The 19,155-nt window shown below is 32.9% G+C and overlaps 1 protein-coding gene across 1 annotated transcript in view; it reads right to left on the bottom strand.

The window, feature by feature from the left end:
* LOC107046571 (UHRF1-binding protein 1-like) overlaps positions 1–13,507 on the bottom strand; it is a 30,656-nt gene extending 17,149 nt beyond the window's left edge. Inside the window, exons 1-6 of the mRNA XM_015269212.1 lie at positions 13,099–13,507; positions 10,113–10,314; positions 7,776–7,967; positions 5,773–6,165; positions 4,273–4,432; positions 696–947 (exon numbers count right to left, since the gene is read on the bottom strand). Coding sequence (XP_015124698.1) covers positions 696–947; positions 4,273–4,432; positions 5,773–6,165; positions 7,776–7,967; positions 10,113–10,314; positions 13,099–13,142 — 1,243 coding nt within the window. The 5' untranslated portion in view covers positions 13,143–13,507. The remainder of the gene's footprint in view (positions 1–695; positions 948–4,272; positions 4,433–5,772; positions 6,166–7,775; positions 7,968–10,112; positions 10,315–13,098) is intronic.
* Between the last annotated feature and the right edge of the window lie 5,648 nt (positions 13,508–19,155).

The following is a 19,155-nucleotide window of genomic DNA, read 5'->3' as shown; positions in this document are numbered from 1 at the left end:
CGCTTTTATAGAAAAAAGGGTGTAAAAGCTGCTGAATTTTTCAATTAATTCAACGAAGAACGAAATTCATTTTTTACGTCATAGCATAGAAATTTTTTCTTCTCTCCATAATCTACGATATATCACAATTTTTACTGGGTTTTACATCACGTAGGTGTCCCAAAAAATTAGGATTGCACAATAACAAAAAAGAAAAAAAGTTATAAAATATAAGGAAATAAGTCCGACTAAGAGGCCATTGTCAATGGATGATTTATCAGGACAACTAACGATCTGACAGGTATTGGCTACTGAGACACATAACGATTGAACAGCCATTAGATACTGTAAATTATTAATTTGCAATTTCCTCCCTATTGGGTTTATTTCGCAATATTATTCAAAAACGCTATTTGAAAATGCTCTGTTTTTTTCAACGTTTTTTTAATCGTACAATCATAATTTTTGAAGACTCCAGGGTTATGTAAAACTGTATGGCAATTGAAGAACATTTCAGATTATCAAAGTAAAAAAAAACAACCCAGATCACGTTCGAAAGATAATACACACGGAGTTTAAAGAGTAAATTTTCGAGTGTGGCAGGTATAGTCCTGGATTCTATTTCTGATATTAAGAATTACTGATCTCGCAGTAAAAAATAATTTTATATTCTTCCGTGCACTCATCGAAATGTATTTTCCAATATCTTCCATTACTTTGATCAGTGCTGTTACGTTTAGATGCCCCATGGCTCTGTCCAATATCAATGAGATCCATAAACTGTCCACGAAATGCATTCAGGGACTGCTGAAGCCATTGAGCATGAGGTGTGGCATTCTCCTTGTATTTAGCCCAGTGTTTTCGATCAGCCATAGCCAAGTGATAAGGATAGTAGTCTATCTGGAATTTAACCAGAGATATCTGAAGGGCGCCGCCGTCCTTTAGGTCAGGGTGAGACGATCGACCAGCTGTTGAATATAAAAGCGGAAATACTGTATTAATAATCTCCAATAATCTATAAATAAAATTGTACGCCTATTAATAGCATGTTATGTTATTTTATTCTCAGTTCAATGTTTATTTCATAGATCAGTATCAATCATTACTTTAGTAATGTTATGAGAAGTTGCATCTTGCAATAATTAAAATTCACTTATCTTCATTGAAACTTGAAAAATAATATAATAATTGATAAAATAATAATTCGAGTTGGAAAATAATTCGGAATTTGAATATTTCAATTGATGGTTATTTTAATAACCAAAAAATTGTTGAGTAATATTAACGATTGACTGATTCAAAATTTAATTCAGTAGCGAAGCGGTGAAACGGTTTAAGTCGACTTAATCCTTAGCCGAGTTTTCGAAGAATATCTCCGAATCTAAGGGAGATAACGAAATTTTCACAAGTACCTTTTCTGTAGAGCGAATTAAGGGCTTTAAAAACGGTCATGACAAAAATTTTGCTATCTCCCTTAGATTTAGAGAATTTCAGGGGATCTGGCCAATAGTCAAAATCAACGTGAACCGTTTTACCGCTTCGCTACTGAATTTTAATTAAAAATTAATAATTGAACCGAATAATAATTGAACCGAAACCACTTTGGGTAATAAAACGGTCCTATTAAACCTCGGAAACTACTTGACATAATTTTACCCTGTTACGATATACATCGTGATCACCGTAACTCGAGTACTAGCCGATAGTTTATTGCCATCGTAACTTCAATCGTTGCAAGAACTCAGTCGTCAAGTAATGAAATAGTCGGAACGCTGCACTTTCTCGATTGATAACCCTTAAGGATATCCAAGTACTTTGGCTATTTTTTGTTTCTGAATGGAAGCTTTGTAATCGTTCAAATTTAAGTTTTGGATTTTTTGTGTCGGATCGATCGAGTGTGATCCGAAAATTCAGAAAATGCAATTTTAGACCTCGTCCGCACGTGTGTGCGTATGCGTGTACGTATGTAACAAAGTTTTTCTTCAATTGGTCGCTCAATGAACGAATGGAATTGAATCTTTTTTGTTTCAAATGTAGGCACACGTATGAAAAAATCGTATAGAAATTTTCTATACGGATTGCGTACAGAATTTTTACAGAATTTTCGTATATGATATTCGGGTATTTCTATATGGATATTTTTTATACAAATTATTTCTATACGATTTCTATAGATCTGATCCAATACGACCCACTGCCACATGTATACAAACATTTCGTATGGAATTGCGAGATTTCTTTACATTTTTCTCTGGAGCGTTTAGATATCTTTCATATGAAAACAAAAATTTATCTAAAAATTTATGTATAGGAATAATTCGTATAGAAATATAGAAATATCCGAATATCATATAGGGAAATCCTATAGAATTTCTATACGCAATCCGTATAGAAAATTTCTATACGATTTTTTCATACGTGTATTGTTGAGCCCTATCGCCATTAATAAAAATTTAATTCATCGATTAGTATCTTTAATTTTCGGATTTGTTCGAAAATCGGTTGTCCCACGATAACTAAAGAAATGTTTTGAATTGACGGAATGGCTTTAAAAAATTGCTTGGATGTCCTTTTGACCAAAGTCAAAGATGAAGGCGATAGCAATATTCATTATTTTGATTTATTTGAAGATTTGCAAAAATTTTATACTTTTTGAAGATCAGAATTCCTGGGATATCTTTGAATGTTATGCTTCAAATAAATTCAATCATAGGGGAGAGTGGAACAAAATGAAAGAGTCGAAAAATGACTGTTTGACGCAATACAAGCAAACCAAATTTTTTTTATCAACTTTTGTTTATGCACTTTTGTTCATTAACTTTTTTGACACTTCCGGAGCCGTAGGGAGTAAGTTATTGATTATTGGGATTACTAATGAGAATAATAATTTTCCATTCAGAAGAATGAAAACAGTAAAATCCAAAGTCCAGAGGAAGGCTCAGGGGCAGACCCAGAGGAGAAAAAGGAAAATGCGATGCTGAATTTCAATCGAATGAAACAATAAAAGTGTAATCGCCCTAATATCATCAATTGAATTATAGATAAAATATTTCATATTACTTGAAAAGAGAACTGTGGATAAAATTAATGAAAATTATTAATATTGTCGTCTCGATATAAGAAATATCTGAAAAACCTTCGGGAATTTCGAATGAGGAGAGAACATAGACTCAGCGATGACGAGGTCTTAGTTTGGCTGCTGAAGAGTCAGGGGACAAGCTGACTAGTGGACGTTGAGATTGAGATCTAACAGGGGAGTGGGATTCATCTGTGGAGGTAGTCGCTACGCTAGATAGGGGTTTCGAATATCAGTGATTTTTTCGCACCGCATGTTTTTTTCTACTGAATAGAAAATTATTATTCTCATCAGTACTTCTAATAATAAAAAAATTGATAAACAAAAGTTGATAAAAAAAATTTTTGTTTTGCTTGAATTGCGCCAAATAGTCGTTTTTCGGCTGATTCATGTTGCCTCACTCTCCCCTATTAGATTAATTAGATATGAGATAAATATGAGTAGATTAATTTTAGGGCAGAAACAATCATCAATTCAAGAAGGAGAATGTTTTTAATTCGAGAACTCAGATGTTCTATTCAAGTACTTCAAGATTCTTATTTTAAGAACCCAAGAACCCTGAATCCTAGAATTACGACTCCCTTGAAATATTATGAGAGAAAATATGCGTTGTATTTGAGTACAATTATGCTTGATTCACGTAAAAATGACGGACTGAGATTTTTTTTCTCAGTGATTTCTACGGAAAATTCTCTCGAGAGAATGTGAAAATTTCACTTATTTTCATGATTTGTTTCTCGATAGATTTCAGTACTGGGTTTTGAAATTCAGAGATTTCTACTGGAAATTAGAAACTTCTCTTTTATCCGCGCAGTTTTATCAGTTCCTTTCCGAACACCGAGCTTCAATGTCGTAAATTAAAGTCTCTTCAACTATTGTTTACAGAGTGGACTCCAGGGGAAGTCCAATCTAAACCATCTGATATTCTTTTCGCATTAACAGAGGTGAATGAGATTCAGAACCACTAAAACGCGCGACGACAAAAAAAAAACGAATGCCGTAGGTTTATGTGCAGAATAAATGTCCAGGAAAAAAAACTCGTTACACATTTGACCTTTTACGGGTTTTCTCGCATAAAAATGCACTAGGTCCGAGGAAACGTAAATTTTTTATGTATGAGTAATTCGCAAATTTTAAAATCGCTGAATACTCTTGAAAGAAATTCCTTGGTTGCGGGAAAAAATGTACGCTTTTTCTAGAGGATTTGAATTACTTACGGCCAGGATCATCGCACAAGTGAAGATCAATTCTCTGACATAGAAAGTGGTAACAGGTTTCAACTACATCGTATCTCATAAATATCTTAGAAATTGCTGTATTACACTGGATTTTACTTCTTGCCTGCTGCGATACTTGAGCTTGGTACTCTGGTAGAAGCTGTAAGAAATGAAAAATTGATTATTTGTCTGGTTCCTGAAAAATGCATGGAATAGTAAAATCATACTTTTGAAATATCCCGATAATAGATAATTCTAAAAGGAAATTCCAAAAAATTATTTGCGTTAGAATTTTCTTGATCTAAAAAAAAATAAAAGCCTCTTGATGGGAAGATTACGATTCCTTTGGCACCGCTATTTGACATATATTTTCCGTACCATTTTTCCTCAGGAATACGAGAAAAATAAAGAAAAAATTCCCTCTCAATTATTTTTTGGGATATCAGTATTTCAATCCTTATTTTCAAGATACGAACATTTCTATAAAGCTTCGTATAGGTACTTAACATACCAATTCATGCACTCACATTCCTACATTTGAATTCAATGATTATATTTACAACATCAAAACAAAACTCAATTTTAATGGAAATTTTGTTGTTGGAGATGTCTGATTGAATTTTTTTCTGAAAAAATTACAACAATCGCAAAAATTCAGTTAACAAAATCTGCAACAAAAGAATTTTCAGTTAAAAACGCTTCCAACCAAGGGAGTGTCACCCTTGTGACCCTCGTGACCCTAGCAACTCCCTTTTTTTTTATGTGGCCCTTGTGACTTCGTGACCTTAGTGACTCCTTTTCTGTGACCCTTGTGACCTTACCTTAAGTTGGGAGAGCACCTGATACATAATCGGAAGGTCCCGGGTTCAAATTTAAGCCTGGGCTTTCGATTTGTTTCAGTAAATTTGTCTTGTCAACTAATATTGAGAATTATCCTGGTTCCCCTCATACCTACTCCAAAATCCTATCCAGCAATATCCAGTGACGCCACAAGATGTGGAACTTCGTCTGGGCTATCGGAAGCTATATAAGCCTCCGTCTTCTGTAAAGAATCTCTATAATTCAGGAAAATTATGGAGATGGTATTTTTTCATTATTTTTCTCGTAATCCTGAGGAAAAATGATACGGAAAACATAAATTAAATCGTGGCGTCAAAGGAATCGTAATCATGCCGAATAGAACTCATCTTATTTATTGATTCATCTTCTCAGTAATGAGAGAAAAAGCACATGATCTCAAACACGTTTTGTCTGAACCCAAAAAATCGCAAGTTGATTATTACCAAGACAGAAATTGGTTCAGTTGGCATTCACAAATTTTCAAACATAAACAATCGCTCTGCTTTGTCAGTTCAACACTGAAATATTTAAATCAAGGGGTGGACTATTCAAGTGAAATGAGTAATCTGTCCTTTCATAATTATGACGTCATTATATGTGATGGATTATCATAGTTTTAGTGAAGTATTATCCTACTGAAGAGTAGGAATGAATACAAACCTCGAGTTTTCTCGCTGCTTTAACTTTCCTCTCCAACATAGTTGCCCTCTCAATGAGCCCACCCAGAGAATCAATGAATCGTAATGCAGCCTTTAGCTGTGAATCAGTGAGGACCCACAGTAGGTCATCGAGAATAAGGACCAAACGTGATCCCAAAACGAAACAGTCAGACAGTCTCTTCTTAATAGTAATACGGCATCTAGCTTGATTAGTTAACAAACGTAGTGGGGTCAAGTCTTTGTCTTTTGTACTTTGTGCTTCTATTCTAACAGTCTGCCATTCCATTTCTTTGAATATAAGTAGTTGTCCTCTATCAGTGTCTTTAAGTCTTGTCATTCTCAAATCACAACGCTGCCAGGCCGGCGATTTTGACTCAACTGTTATTCTCGCAATCTGTAATTTCATTTAAAAAACAAACATTTTTGTTAATTCCTTGTGAATTTTTTATCATGAATGATGAAGCGAAGTAGCGAAAAACATGTGGGAAGTCTTCAAAATGTCCTCGAAGATATTTTCACAATACAATATATAGATTATTCCACAAATACTTTTCGAGTTGAAAGATTCGAGTAAAAGACCTTGAGTTATCGCAAATTGTGAGAAAAAATGCCTCCAGAAGAATTTTTATAAACCTTGTAATCAAGTTTTATAGAATTGAGTGACGGACAACTTTATACAAATGAGTTGGCAGCGATCCTTGAGGATAATTAATCCAAGGCTAATTGCTCATAAAAAAATGGTTTTTATAGTCCTTGAAATTCTCTACAAACATGTCTCTTGAATTTTTTTATAAACTTCTTCGTTCTCAAGATATTTCCCAATGACGTAACTAAAAACTTGGGGGAAATGAAAAATGTCATTTCATTTTTTGAAAATATTTTCGTCAACTCGAATGAATTTTCCATGATGAATGATGAAGTGAAGTATTTGTGGTGAACATGCAGAACTTTTCTCCTTCGAAACGCTTTTCGAAATGTATTGCCCGAGGATTTCTTCAAGATATTGGCACGATAAAATACACAGATTATCCTACAAATATTTTTAGAGCTAAAAGATTCGACCTTGACCTTGAGTTATCGCAAATTATGAGAAAAAATGTCTCAAGAAGAATTCTTATGAAGCTTGTAATTAAGTTTTCTAGAACTGAGTGACAGAAAATTGTATCCAGATTAGTTGCCAAAGATGCTTGAGAATAATTAATCCAAGAATAATTGTTAATCGAAAAAACGGTTTTATAGTCCTTGAAATTTTCTACAAAAAACGTTTCTCAACATTTTTTATGAACTCCTTCATTCTCAAGATATTTCCAAATTACGCAACTGGAAACTTTGCGAAAACTTGTGAGAACGTAATCTGTAATTTAATTTTTAAACAACATGTTCGTTAATTCCCGTTAATTTTTTATGATGAGTGATGAAATGAGATAGTTGTGAAAAACATGCGGCATTTATTGCCCAAGGATTTCTCCAAGATATTAGCACAATAAAATCTACAAATTATCCTGCAAATCCTTTTCGAGCTAAAACATTCGAATAAGAGGCCTTCAACCATCGAAAATTTTTACAAAAAATGTCTTCAAAGGAATTTTTATAAACCTTGTAATTAAGTTTTCTAGAATTAAGTAACAGAAAACTTTATCCAGAATAGTTTGCAACTATCCTTGAGAATAATTAATCCAATACTAATTGCTAATAAAAAAAACAAAGGTCTTTATAGTCCTTAAAATTTTCTACAAAAAACGCTTATTGATTTTTTTTTTAACTCCTTCATTCTCAAGATATTTCCAAATTACGTAACTGGAAAGTTCACGCATATGATTTTGAAAACATGTCTTGACCTACTGAATGGGAATGAAAACCTTGAAAGTATTCTACAAATTCTTCGAAAAATTTTTGATAACTAAACCTTTTCTACCTCGTAAAACTTGAAAAAATACGTAATTTTGTTTTGGCTTCACATAACTAGGTTTCTTGTAAATAATGAGCGATACCTGATGTACATACCTGAACATTAGCAATAAAAGCGGGACTCCTAAACGTAACTGTAACAGTATTAACTGCAATTGTGATGCCATCGATGACTTTATGGATAAACGAATATTTTGTTGCTCCTGGAAAGGCAGTTGCATTGTTTGGTGATGTTGGGCTTCTCAATTCCTCACAGGTTACCAGCTCGATATGCACTTCATCTAGATGCTGATAAAATGGAAAAAAATTATTGAGATTAAAAATGAAAACTTGATTTCAAGACGTGAATGCTTTATATAAAGCCTTCGTTTATCACTGTCGTTATGCCCCCTAAGGAGGGCAGGGAGATAAGTACGCTCGTTCAATTTTACGATTTGCCTGGGTATCGTTGAAGTAAGTAGGTGGAGAGACGATTGTGAATAATTATCTGGAGGTTAATGAACTTTTTGAAAAAAAAAAAAAATAGTAAAATTAAAATCCTCCGGTTGTTTCACGAACATCTCGGAAGCTCGAGGATTTAACGAAAAACGTCAGAAGAACTTTTTTCGCATGAAATTTCATGGGGTGCTAAAAAGGTCGAGCTATCCAGCTGGGATTACACGAATATCTCATCACTTATCGCGTGGAGGAAAAAATGTTGAAGAACGTCTTTAATAATCCACAAAAATTCCCAATGGAAGATGTCATTTCACAATTTATTTCTGAACCCAGTAGTTTCAGAGATATTCACAAAATAATTTACGAAAACTATTCTTCGTTTCCGAGGGAATTTGCTAGATACGGATAGTCTCTGAAAATGGTGCATTTGAAAAAAACGTGAGACCTGTTTTGAATAGAAATGGGCTGCAATAAAGGTCGAAATATCTTATCGACTTGGGGAGGAAATGTTGAAGAATATTTTTTGCAGTCCGCAAAACTGCCAACAAAAAATGTAATTTTAAAGACTTTATTTTTTAGAAAATTTCGCATTGAAATTTATAAAAAAAATTTACAATGAAATTACATGAATTAAAAAAAAGAAATTTCATAACATGTAATGAAAAATATCAGAAGGACACTTTAGTATGAAAGGTCATGGGCTACAAAAAAGGTCGAGGTAGTAGATTTGCTAAAAAAAAATTTAAATAACTTAATCTATTGTTTCATTATTAAAAATCAAAAATTATTTGTTAATTAATTGTTTGCATCAAATAAGAAATGATTTCACGAAATTTCCGTTTTTTAGAGTTGAATATCACAGAAACTATGTACTAGAAATTTTTTACAAAAAATTCGCCCCGCGTTCGAAATTTATCAATCTTTCACAGATCCATTTTTTAAGAACATCGTAAGAACCCTTTAGGCGTATGCCTCGCATGTTAAAAATCCGTATTTCATTATTTATTATTTCCTAAACTGTGGAGAACAGGTACTTCGATTTTTTTTCAATAGCTGAGGAATACTATAAACATCATCTATGAAAAACATGGAGACAGTCGTTAGAAAACCCTGTTTTCTAGGAATATACCTTGGACCCATTAGTTTCGAAGATATTTACAAGAGAATTCGTTTAATATTTACGACTTTGTAACATCTGCGATTCTAAGACCGATGTATTAATAGATATTTCCAACACATGGAAAATGTTGGGACAATCGTTTGTTTACAAAAATTTAGAAACTTCATGAAGGGATGAACGTTATTCCTTCAAATTTTAAGGGCCTTTACACCTCCACAATTGATTCGAAATTTAAATCTAAAAATTGACGGAACTTACTTGTTTTTGTTCATAACAAAAAAACTGATGAATAAAAAGAAAAAATATTTGGGTACAAACTCCAGAAATATATGATCCCTATCCCCAATAAATTTCAAAATCCCCAGATAATTCAAACCTTTAGATATGCCTATAAGAATGATAACTACTGACAATCGAATCTTCTGCTAGTTTCAGCTTCATCGCATTTCATTATTTATTATCTTCTAAACTATTTAGTACAACTAGTTGGATTTTTTTTCAATAGCTGGGGAATATTATAAACATTATCTATGAAAAACATGGAGGCAATCGTTAGAAAAATCTGTTTTCTAGGAATATACCTTAGACCCATTAGTTTCAGAGATGTTACAAGAGAATTTCGTTAAAATTTACAATTTTGTAACATCTGCGATTCTCGGTAACCAGAGCCGATGTATTAATAGGTATTTCCAACACCTCATGTCCTTCTGTTCTGAATAATACACCATAATCGATCTCATATCGTCTTGCCCCAGACAATCATGTTCAATGCATGGGAATTGTTTGGACAACTGTTTGGAAAAGTTGGTACTTATCTCCTCTATTCATACTACCGATAGCTTGTGAATTATGGCTTGTACAGTGTTGTTATTTACCAAAAATATAGGAACACTCTTGAGCTTGGTCCATTGTACACGTAGATTAACTTTGTTGCACCAAGCACTAGTCAATTTCAGCCAGGATGGTAACTCTAGTAGATCAGTCAAAACCGCCTCGTCTAACTCTAAGTTTGTTAATTCACCCTCTCCTCTTAATGTACTCAAGTTGATTTTATCAGCTGACAGGTTCTTCGTAAACCTATTGATGAGAAAATTATAAAAGTGAAAATTAAAACTTTAGTTGTGACTTTGGGGGGAAATTATTTCAATAATTGATGATTTTTTAAGAGCAGGTCAGGAGATGTTTATTATAGGCAAGTATCTCAGCTTAAAAAAAGGTAACTTGATAGTCAACTCTGATACTCTGTTCAACAACAAATTGACTCAAAAAGTCAGTAGAATCTAGATCTAGATCATCGATGAAAGTTTAAGGTTTTTGTCAAGTTAAGTTAAAAATGAATCATTTGGAAATGATCAGTAACATTCGACTCAGATATAATTGATCAACAAATTATTCATTCAATTAAACAAAAGATATAAATGAATAAATTGATGAATGATAATAAACAGAAATAATTACAATTCTAAAATTGTAATCAACAAACATTATCTTTAAAATTATTATATACGTAAAAGAAAATATTAATTAATCAACTGATTAATTAAGCAATTTTTATCGATTAAACAAATCAACTAGAAAACTTTAATGTTCTAATCATTACACATGAGCTCTAAAATATTCGAATGCATGAAATTGGAGCAAAACCAAAGAACAATCAAATTGTCATCAATAATAATATCGAAACTCTCAGAATTCAACAAAAATTGAATCAAAAAGTCATTGAATAATTATGAAAAATATTTCTCCAACAGGAAAAATTGAAGGTATGAGCTTTCAATGCTCTCGATATTGAACATTCGTTTATTTAACATTGACTATTATCAACATGAAACCGCATAATTAGAAATGAAACGTGGAGAAATGCTTAAATTTCCATATTCGATTTTCGCGCTCATTACAATAACTTCCTCCCTTCGGGTCGGGAAGTTAAAAAACAAAATCTCTTGATATTCGTTTTCAATAAAAAATCGCCTGAAAAATCATCAGATCATAAAATCATCAACTGGTAAGAGAATCGATCTAGCTCGTCGAAGAAAGTTTAAAATTATTGTGAGGTTGAGTTAAAAATAGATCATTCCGAAATAACTAGGACCATTCGACTCAAATATAATTGATCAACAAATTATCCATTCAATCCAAAAAAGATAGAAGTGAATAAGTTGATGAAAGATTATGAACGAAAAACATTGATTCCAAAAAGACTGTTTATTGATTTTTAATCAACAATCATTGACTTCCGAATTATTACAGACGAGGCGTCAAAACTGTTTCCATAAAAAAGTGACTTTAAAATGATGAGAATCATAAAATAATCAACTAATAAGGAAAACAATCGGGTTTCTCGGTGAAAATTTAAGATTTTCGTCAAGTTTGCTCCGACATAAATCGCTTCGAAATTATTTGGATCATTTCACTCAAATATAATTGAGTAACATAGGGGAGGGTGGGGCAAAATGGAACTGTGGGGCAAAATTGAACGGCGGGGCAAAATGGAACGCAGGGTAAAATGGAACGGTACAAAAAATTCTTATCCCAAGAAATTTTTCCTCAAGAGATGAAATAGTTAGCACAAGAAATTAGCTTTGTAATATTATGACGATTGTTCTCTCAATGTATGACACCGGAACGAATGATTTGAGATAAAATGTGATATTTTCCTCTCGTTTAGTAGGCTAAATAGTTGAGAGAAAACTGAAATTTCATGAGCAGTTGCCTAAATATTTTCAAAACAGTGACTGATTTCGATACAGGGGAAAAATAATGAAAATTCATTGGAATTCGAAATTTTTGAAGAGCAGAAAGATGCGAATTCCTCAACTCATCTGAATTTTCAATCAAAACATTAGTAAACTTTAGTAAACCAAATCATATAATGTATTCTTCAATTTTCAATCAATTGAAAATTCAAAAATTCATTTACCTTAACTTTCCAGATTTCTATTAATTTTCAAGAAAAGGGGAGAGTGGGGCAAAATGGAACGGTAGTGAATTTTGGTTTTCAAAAACTATAGGACCTTTTTTTAATATTCAATTTATTCATAGAACAATAATAATATTCCAAAGGTCTTATTTATTTATCTATAATCGTCTATTACTCTATAATTGAATTTACAGACATCAGATTTTTCTCCAGTTTTTTAACCTTGAATTATCTTTTTTATAATGAAGATAGCAAAATTTTTATAATGACCTTTTTTATAACCCTTGAAATTCTCTACAAAAGGGTGCTTATCAACATTCGCCTATCTCCCTTAGATTACAAGATAGCGATAACTACAGAGTAGACCGATGTCACTGACTTAACGCCGAATCATCATTTTTGAGCTCACATAAGGTGGAAAAAAAAAGTTGTCTGAATTTCGCTTTATATTCGTTTTTTGTACCGTTCCATTTTGCCCCGCCATTCCATTTTGCCCCACCGTTCCATTTTGCCCCACCCTCCCCTATTATTCCAAATTTTTCATCGGCAAACAAATTTTAAACTATTGAATTTTCTGTAAACTATTTCGATTTTCAAACAAGAAACTTCAATATTCTAATCATCAGAAATGAATTCCAAAATGATTGAATACACGAAATACAAACCTAAGCAATAAACAAACAACTCATTCCATCTGAAGTGAAACAAAATGAAGAGCATTGATAACTGATAAGACACTGCGATTTTTATCAATAACAAAATTTTAAAAATAATAATTGAACCTGAATGGACTTAAAAATTGATTGAATGATTATAAAAACAATTTCTCCCACAGGAAAATGGAAATACATAAATTTTTCATGTTGATGACATTGAAAATTCGTTTATTTGACATTGACTGTCACCAACACACAATAACATAATTAGAAATGATGACAAACCTTGACAGATGCTTGAGTAGCTGATTTTTTATTATTGAGACCATTGTACCATCACCAAGTGACTAATAAACGGTGATGTTTTATTGAATCAACAACTAGCACACCTATCTACGAAATCGACAGTTCTACGCATATTTTGGCAATAAAATAGTGACTGAAAGCTGCCAAGTGGAGGTCCCCCCTGATATTTTTTCCCTTCCTTCTTGCTCCAAAAGAAACTGCTTGAGTCACCAGTGGCTCCGATTATATTGCACTCGAGACAATCTCACAACTATTTATTAACACTTCACTGATATCTCATAATTATTAATATCGAGGGAGGAATTAATGAGAATATATCAATTTTTAATCACAGAAACAATTAACTTCCTATCGACCAACATTCTAGACTAACTGAACTGCTCCTAACCTTCACTCGTGATCAACTGAGCTGCTGACATGTGTGAGTAATTGGGGAGGGGGCCTCGTGAGAACGCGGCGAAAGGTTTTGCCCCAATATTTCAGGAGTTCAGTAATAATTCCATCAGAATCCGCTGAGACATGTGCAAATATCTCGAGAGGGAGGACATTTGGAGAAAAACATGAGAAATATTTTTGGTAGAGAATTTTATGGGCTACAAAAACTTTTTATGAATTTTTACTCGAAAATCACTGGTTCTCGAGATTATTTGCATAATTGTGAAGATAATTTAAATTGTGCCATCGCCTAGAGGCTGAACTGCGTTGGTAATAACCGGGTTCAAGATAAAAAGTAATAATTCCATTGCATGCCACTGAATCATTTGTAAATATTGCGAGCAGGAGGGCATTTTGCGAAAATTATGAGAAAACATATTTGTAATTATCAGGATTAGGATAAAATGCCATAAAACATCTTCTGTCAAGAATTTTGTTGGTCACATAAAAATTTTTTTGATTTTGGTTTTCGATTAATTAGATGGTTTGAAGTTCAGAAACTGAAAAGTAATAATTTCATCACAAACCACTGAATCATGTGTAAATATCTAGAAAAGAAGGATATTTAGAGAAAATCATGAGGAAACTTTTTTGTAGAGAATTTCATAAACTATAAAAAAGTCTTTAGAACTTTTCTTCTTGAATCGGTGGCTCCTGAGATATTCGCATAATTATTAAAGTAATGAATAGTTCAGTCACGATTACCATCAAAATAGTCGAACCATTTACTAGAGGGAAATTCGATTATTTCGATAATTATCGGGTTTAGAGAAAAATATCATGGACCATTTTTTGCAGAGTCATATTTTCTGCAGAATTAGGTGATTTTTTGAAGTTCAGGAGTTGAGAGGTCATTTTTCCATTACAATCAACTGAATCAAATGAGGGTGAAACTCAATGAATGTGACTTAGTCAATTTAATTTTATTATTTTGGCTTTTTGGAGTTCACATACCATAGCTGCGTCCACATCGCGAACCCTGGGTAACGCTAAACGCGGATGTGGCTTATTATTAAATTGCCATATCATGCGTTCTTCACTTTATCATACATTGAAGATCGATTATATATGTGTAAAAATGAATAATTAGTGCAAAAAAATTAATTGTTTACTGTTCGTTTGCCCCCCGCACACGCTTAAAATGTTGAAAATTGTCCAGGGCCTCCAATTTTTGAACTACAGAAGATTCTTTTTTTTCAAAATTTTTTTAAAAATGTGTGCAATAATAATTCCGAATTAGTTTTTTGAAATTTGACTTCTATACAGCTAATTTCGTTTTGTTTCAAATAAAAATTTGCGCCATTCATGTAAATTAGGCAGAAAAATTATCCTTAAAATATTTTAAATATAATCTTAATTCTTTGAGAAACATTTTTCAGGCTATTTTACATGAATAGTGCAATTTTTGCTTTAAAAAATAACGAAATTAGCTGTGTAGGAATTGAATTTTATAACCAATTCGTAATTAATTACAATAACAATGTACAATGTACAATAACAATTGTTATTGTACACATTTTTTCAAAAATTTTGAAAAAAAAGAAACCTCTGTAGCTCAAAAATTGGAGGCTCTGAACTATTTTTAACATTTTTAACGTCTGCGGGACAAACGAACAATAAACAATCAATTTTTTTTATTCTCCTCTTGATTAAAATTCGAATTTACAATTTTAACAAATATGTACCTCGTGAAGCGAGGAGCTGCTAGGGAGGTCCCGTACAACTACCTGAGCACCCATAATTATTACATGAGGTGTCTCAAAGAAATGTAAATTCATATTAGCTACCTAGGTTACCTAGAAATTAAAGTCACGAATTTTTAGTTTCACCCAACTGAGAATATCTGGAGGAAGACGTTTAAGAAAAACATGAAAAAAGCTTTTTTCTAGAGAATTTCATGAGCTACAAAAAGGTTTTTGAGATTTTCCTCTAAAAGCCTTGGCTCCCGAGATATTTGTATAATAACGAGAATAATTCAAGTCGAGCCATCTGCTAATTGATTACGCCATTATTTCGGTAACTCCCATAATTAGGAGAAAATATCACAAGACATTTTTTATGGAAAATTCCATGGGCTGCAAAAAAGATCGAATAGTTTAGAACCTAAGAGGTAATAATTACATCACAGTTCCCGAATTATTTGTAAATATCTCGAGAAGGAAGATATTCAGAGAAAATTATGAGAAAACTTATTTCCAGAGAATTTCATGTTACAAAAAAGTCTTGTGGTTTTTCCTGTTGGAGTAGATGGTTTTGAAGATATTTGCACAATCTTCTTTTCTGAGTTGTTATTTCGGTAACTCCTGGAAATAAAAGCAAATGTCGCAATGTAGCGCCTCGCTACCCGGGGATGGAAACTCAGTCAGGGGATGGAAACTCAATGTAAATGCCTATTTGGCTAGCGGGTCTCTAGGAGGCACCAACTTACTGACAAAAAGTCCTAGAATTCGGTGCTAAACGCTGTTGGTGCTCTACTTTTTAGTTATATCCCTAACGAAATCATAATAATAATAAAATGAATAATTTTTTGGACGTGCAGTAAATTATTGATAGAATAATCAAACAAAATATAATTGATGGACGGAAGAAAAGAGAAATATATCAATTATTCTTCCTCAGTCTTGTTGATATTATGAGAAGCAAATGACCAAATGAAATGTCATACTTATACCTTTCTGTTTTTAAAAATAATCCTCAATAAATCTGAATTACATGCAATGATTATCGTTTTGGTATTAATGACATCTTTATGGTTCTTTTTCCTATAATTTCTATGTAGAGGACGTCCAAAATCAACGAATTTCAATAATCGTTTGTGGACATTTATGTAATTTCATACAGTTCATTCATTATTCTCTATATATAGTCGAATAATGGAAGCAGAATCAATTATCATTCTGCTGAATTTTATCCTTGAAAAAATTTGTCATTTTTATGGGGATGGTGTGAAAAAGCGAGGTATCAGGAGGATCATATGTAGGAAGAGAATATTTCAGTTTATTAATAAATAAATGCAGTTCATTAATTATTTTTTCATTGTTTTCTCATTTGTTTTATCATCTAATATTATTTAATACAGATATAAAAACGTTGTGAGAGGAAATATGGGCCTTAAGGGGTGAAATATCTCTGTTGGCCATCAGCCCCCATGTTTTTTTATTCAGCGGTGTGTGATTCGAAGTCCCTCCTTCTTTCTGTGGACTCGTTTCTCTTGCCGCTGCTGTTCTTTTGGGCGTTTCTGCTGATGTTGATGGATAAATCACTTCGGTGATTTCATCTGTAGAAATAAAAATCATAACATCATTCAATTGCACTGCAATAATCATAATTAATGACTCTGTTAACGTTACCAGCCAGTAAACCTCTGGTAAATCTTTGATAAATTTTATTCCTATTATTCAAAAATAGGTATCGCGGCTATGGACAAGTAATTTTTACTACAGAAATTCTCTCCGGGCACAATTAATAACTTTTCAAGTCAAAAATTTAATCAAGATAAAATCTGTAGCGAAGTGGTAAAATGAGGTAAGTGTATTTTTCCTATTTTCGTAAAACTCGGATTATCTCATATCAGTAAGGACTGATTTGAGGAGAGAAAGTCACAAAACCATTTTTGTAGCTGATTATTTTTCCAACAAAGAATGTTATTTGATATTTGCTTCTAAAATCATTCCTTAGTGAGATAATACGAGTTTTAAGAAGATATGGAGAATGCATTTTACCATTTTGCTACAGAAATATATTCGTTCCTTCTTCAGAAATCACTTTTCCAATGAAAGGGCAAATGAGAGGCCTCCTTCATCAACCAAGAGAAAATTTTGCGAATAATTCTGACGGCATGTTGTCGTCAAATTTTTGTAGATATTTTACCGATAATTTTAATGGCTCACTGTCATCCTATTTTTGCGGAAATTTTGCCCATAATTTTGACGATATGTTGTTGTCCTATTTGTGCGGAAATTTTGCCGATAATTTTGACTACATGTTGTCGTCCAATTTTTGCGGAAATTTTGCCGATAATTTTGACGACATGTTGTCGTTCAATTTCTGCGGAATTTTTGCTGATAATTTTGACATGTTGTCATTTAATATTTGCGGAAATTTTGCCGATAATTTACCGATTTGCTGTAATCCTATTTTTGCAAAAATTTTGCCGATAATTTTGGTGACGTGTTATCGTCCAATTTTTGCAGATATTTTGCCGATAAATTGGATGATACATTGATGGTAGATTTAACGAAAAAATTTGACGATGAACATGGTCATGAGCGTTCGTCATTTTGACGACAATTTCGCTGTTAAGTTTCGGAAATTCTTTTCGGAATTTGGTCGACAATTCAGCTGTAAAATTTCGGATGCTATGTCGACAATTTTCCGGAAAAATTTCGGCATCTTGTTTTCTGGGGTGGTGATTACCGGGGCCTGAATGATCGGACGATCCCGGACAAGTATCCCGTTCGCTACCTTGAGGATTTCGCCGCAAATCTTTACGGATCCATGATATTTTCGACTATCGATCTCGTGAAGGCGTTTAATCAAGTTCCGGTAGCAGCTGAAGACATCCAGAAAACGGCCATAATAACTCCTTTTGGGCTNTCTGAACTATTTTTAACATTTTTAACGTCTGCGGGACAAACGAACAATAAACAATCAATTTTTTTTATTCTCCTCTTGATTAAAATTCGAATTTACAATTTTAACAAATATGTACCTCGTGAAGCGAGGAGCTGCTAGGGAGGTCCCGTACAACTACCTGAGCACCCATAATTATTACATGAGGTGTCTCAAAGAAATGTAAATTCATATTAGCTACCTAGGTTACCTAGAAATTAAAGTCACGAATTTTTAGTTTCACCCAACTGAGAATATCTGGAGGAAGACGTTTAAGAAAAACATGAAAAAAGCTTTTTTCTAGAGAATTTCATGAGCTACAAAAAGGTTTTTGAGATTTTCCTCTAAAAGCCTTGGCTCCCGAGATATTTGTATAATAACGAGAATAATTCAAGTCGAGCCATCTGCTAATTGATTACGCCATTATTTCGGTAACTCCCATAATTAGGAGAAAATATCACAAGACATTTTTTATGGAAAATTCCATGGGCTGCAAAAAAGATCGAATAGTTTAGAACCTAAGAGGTAATAATTACATCACAGTTCCCGAATTATTTGTAAATATCTCGAGAAGGAAGATATTCAGAGAAAATTATGAGAAAACTTATTTCCAGAGAATTTCATGTTACAAAAAAGTCTTGTGGTTTTTCCTGTTGGAGTAGATGGTTTTGAAGATATTTGCACAATCTTCTTTTCTGAGTTGTTATTTCGGTAACTCCTGGAAATAAAAGCAAATGTCGCAATGTAGCGCCTCGCTACCCGGGGATGGAAACTCAGTCAGGGGATGGAAACTCAATGTAAATGCCTATTTGGCTAGCGGGTCTCTAGGAGGCACCAACTTACTGACAAAAAGTCCTAGAATTCGGTGCTAAACGCTGTTGGTGCTCTACTTTTTAGTTATATCCCTAACGAAATCATAATAATAATAAAATGAATAATTTTTTGGACGTGCAGTAAATTATTGATAGAATAATCAAACAAAATATAATT

The sequence above is a fragment of the Diachasma alloeum genome, unplaced genomic scaffold (genome assembly GCF_001412515.2).
Source record: "Diachasma alloeum isolate Michigan unplaced genomic scaffold, Dall2.0 Dall_scaffold_01509, whole genome shotgun sequence".
Classification (NCBI taxonomy): Eukaryota; Metazoa; Arthropoda; class Insecta; order Hymenoptera; family Braconidae; genus Diachasma; species Diachasma alloeum.
The sequence above is the reverse complement of the archived record's forward strand: the minus strand, read 5'-3'. Positions and strand labels throughout refer to the sequence as shown.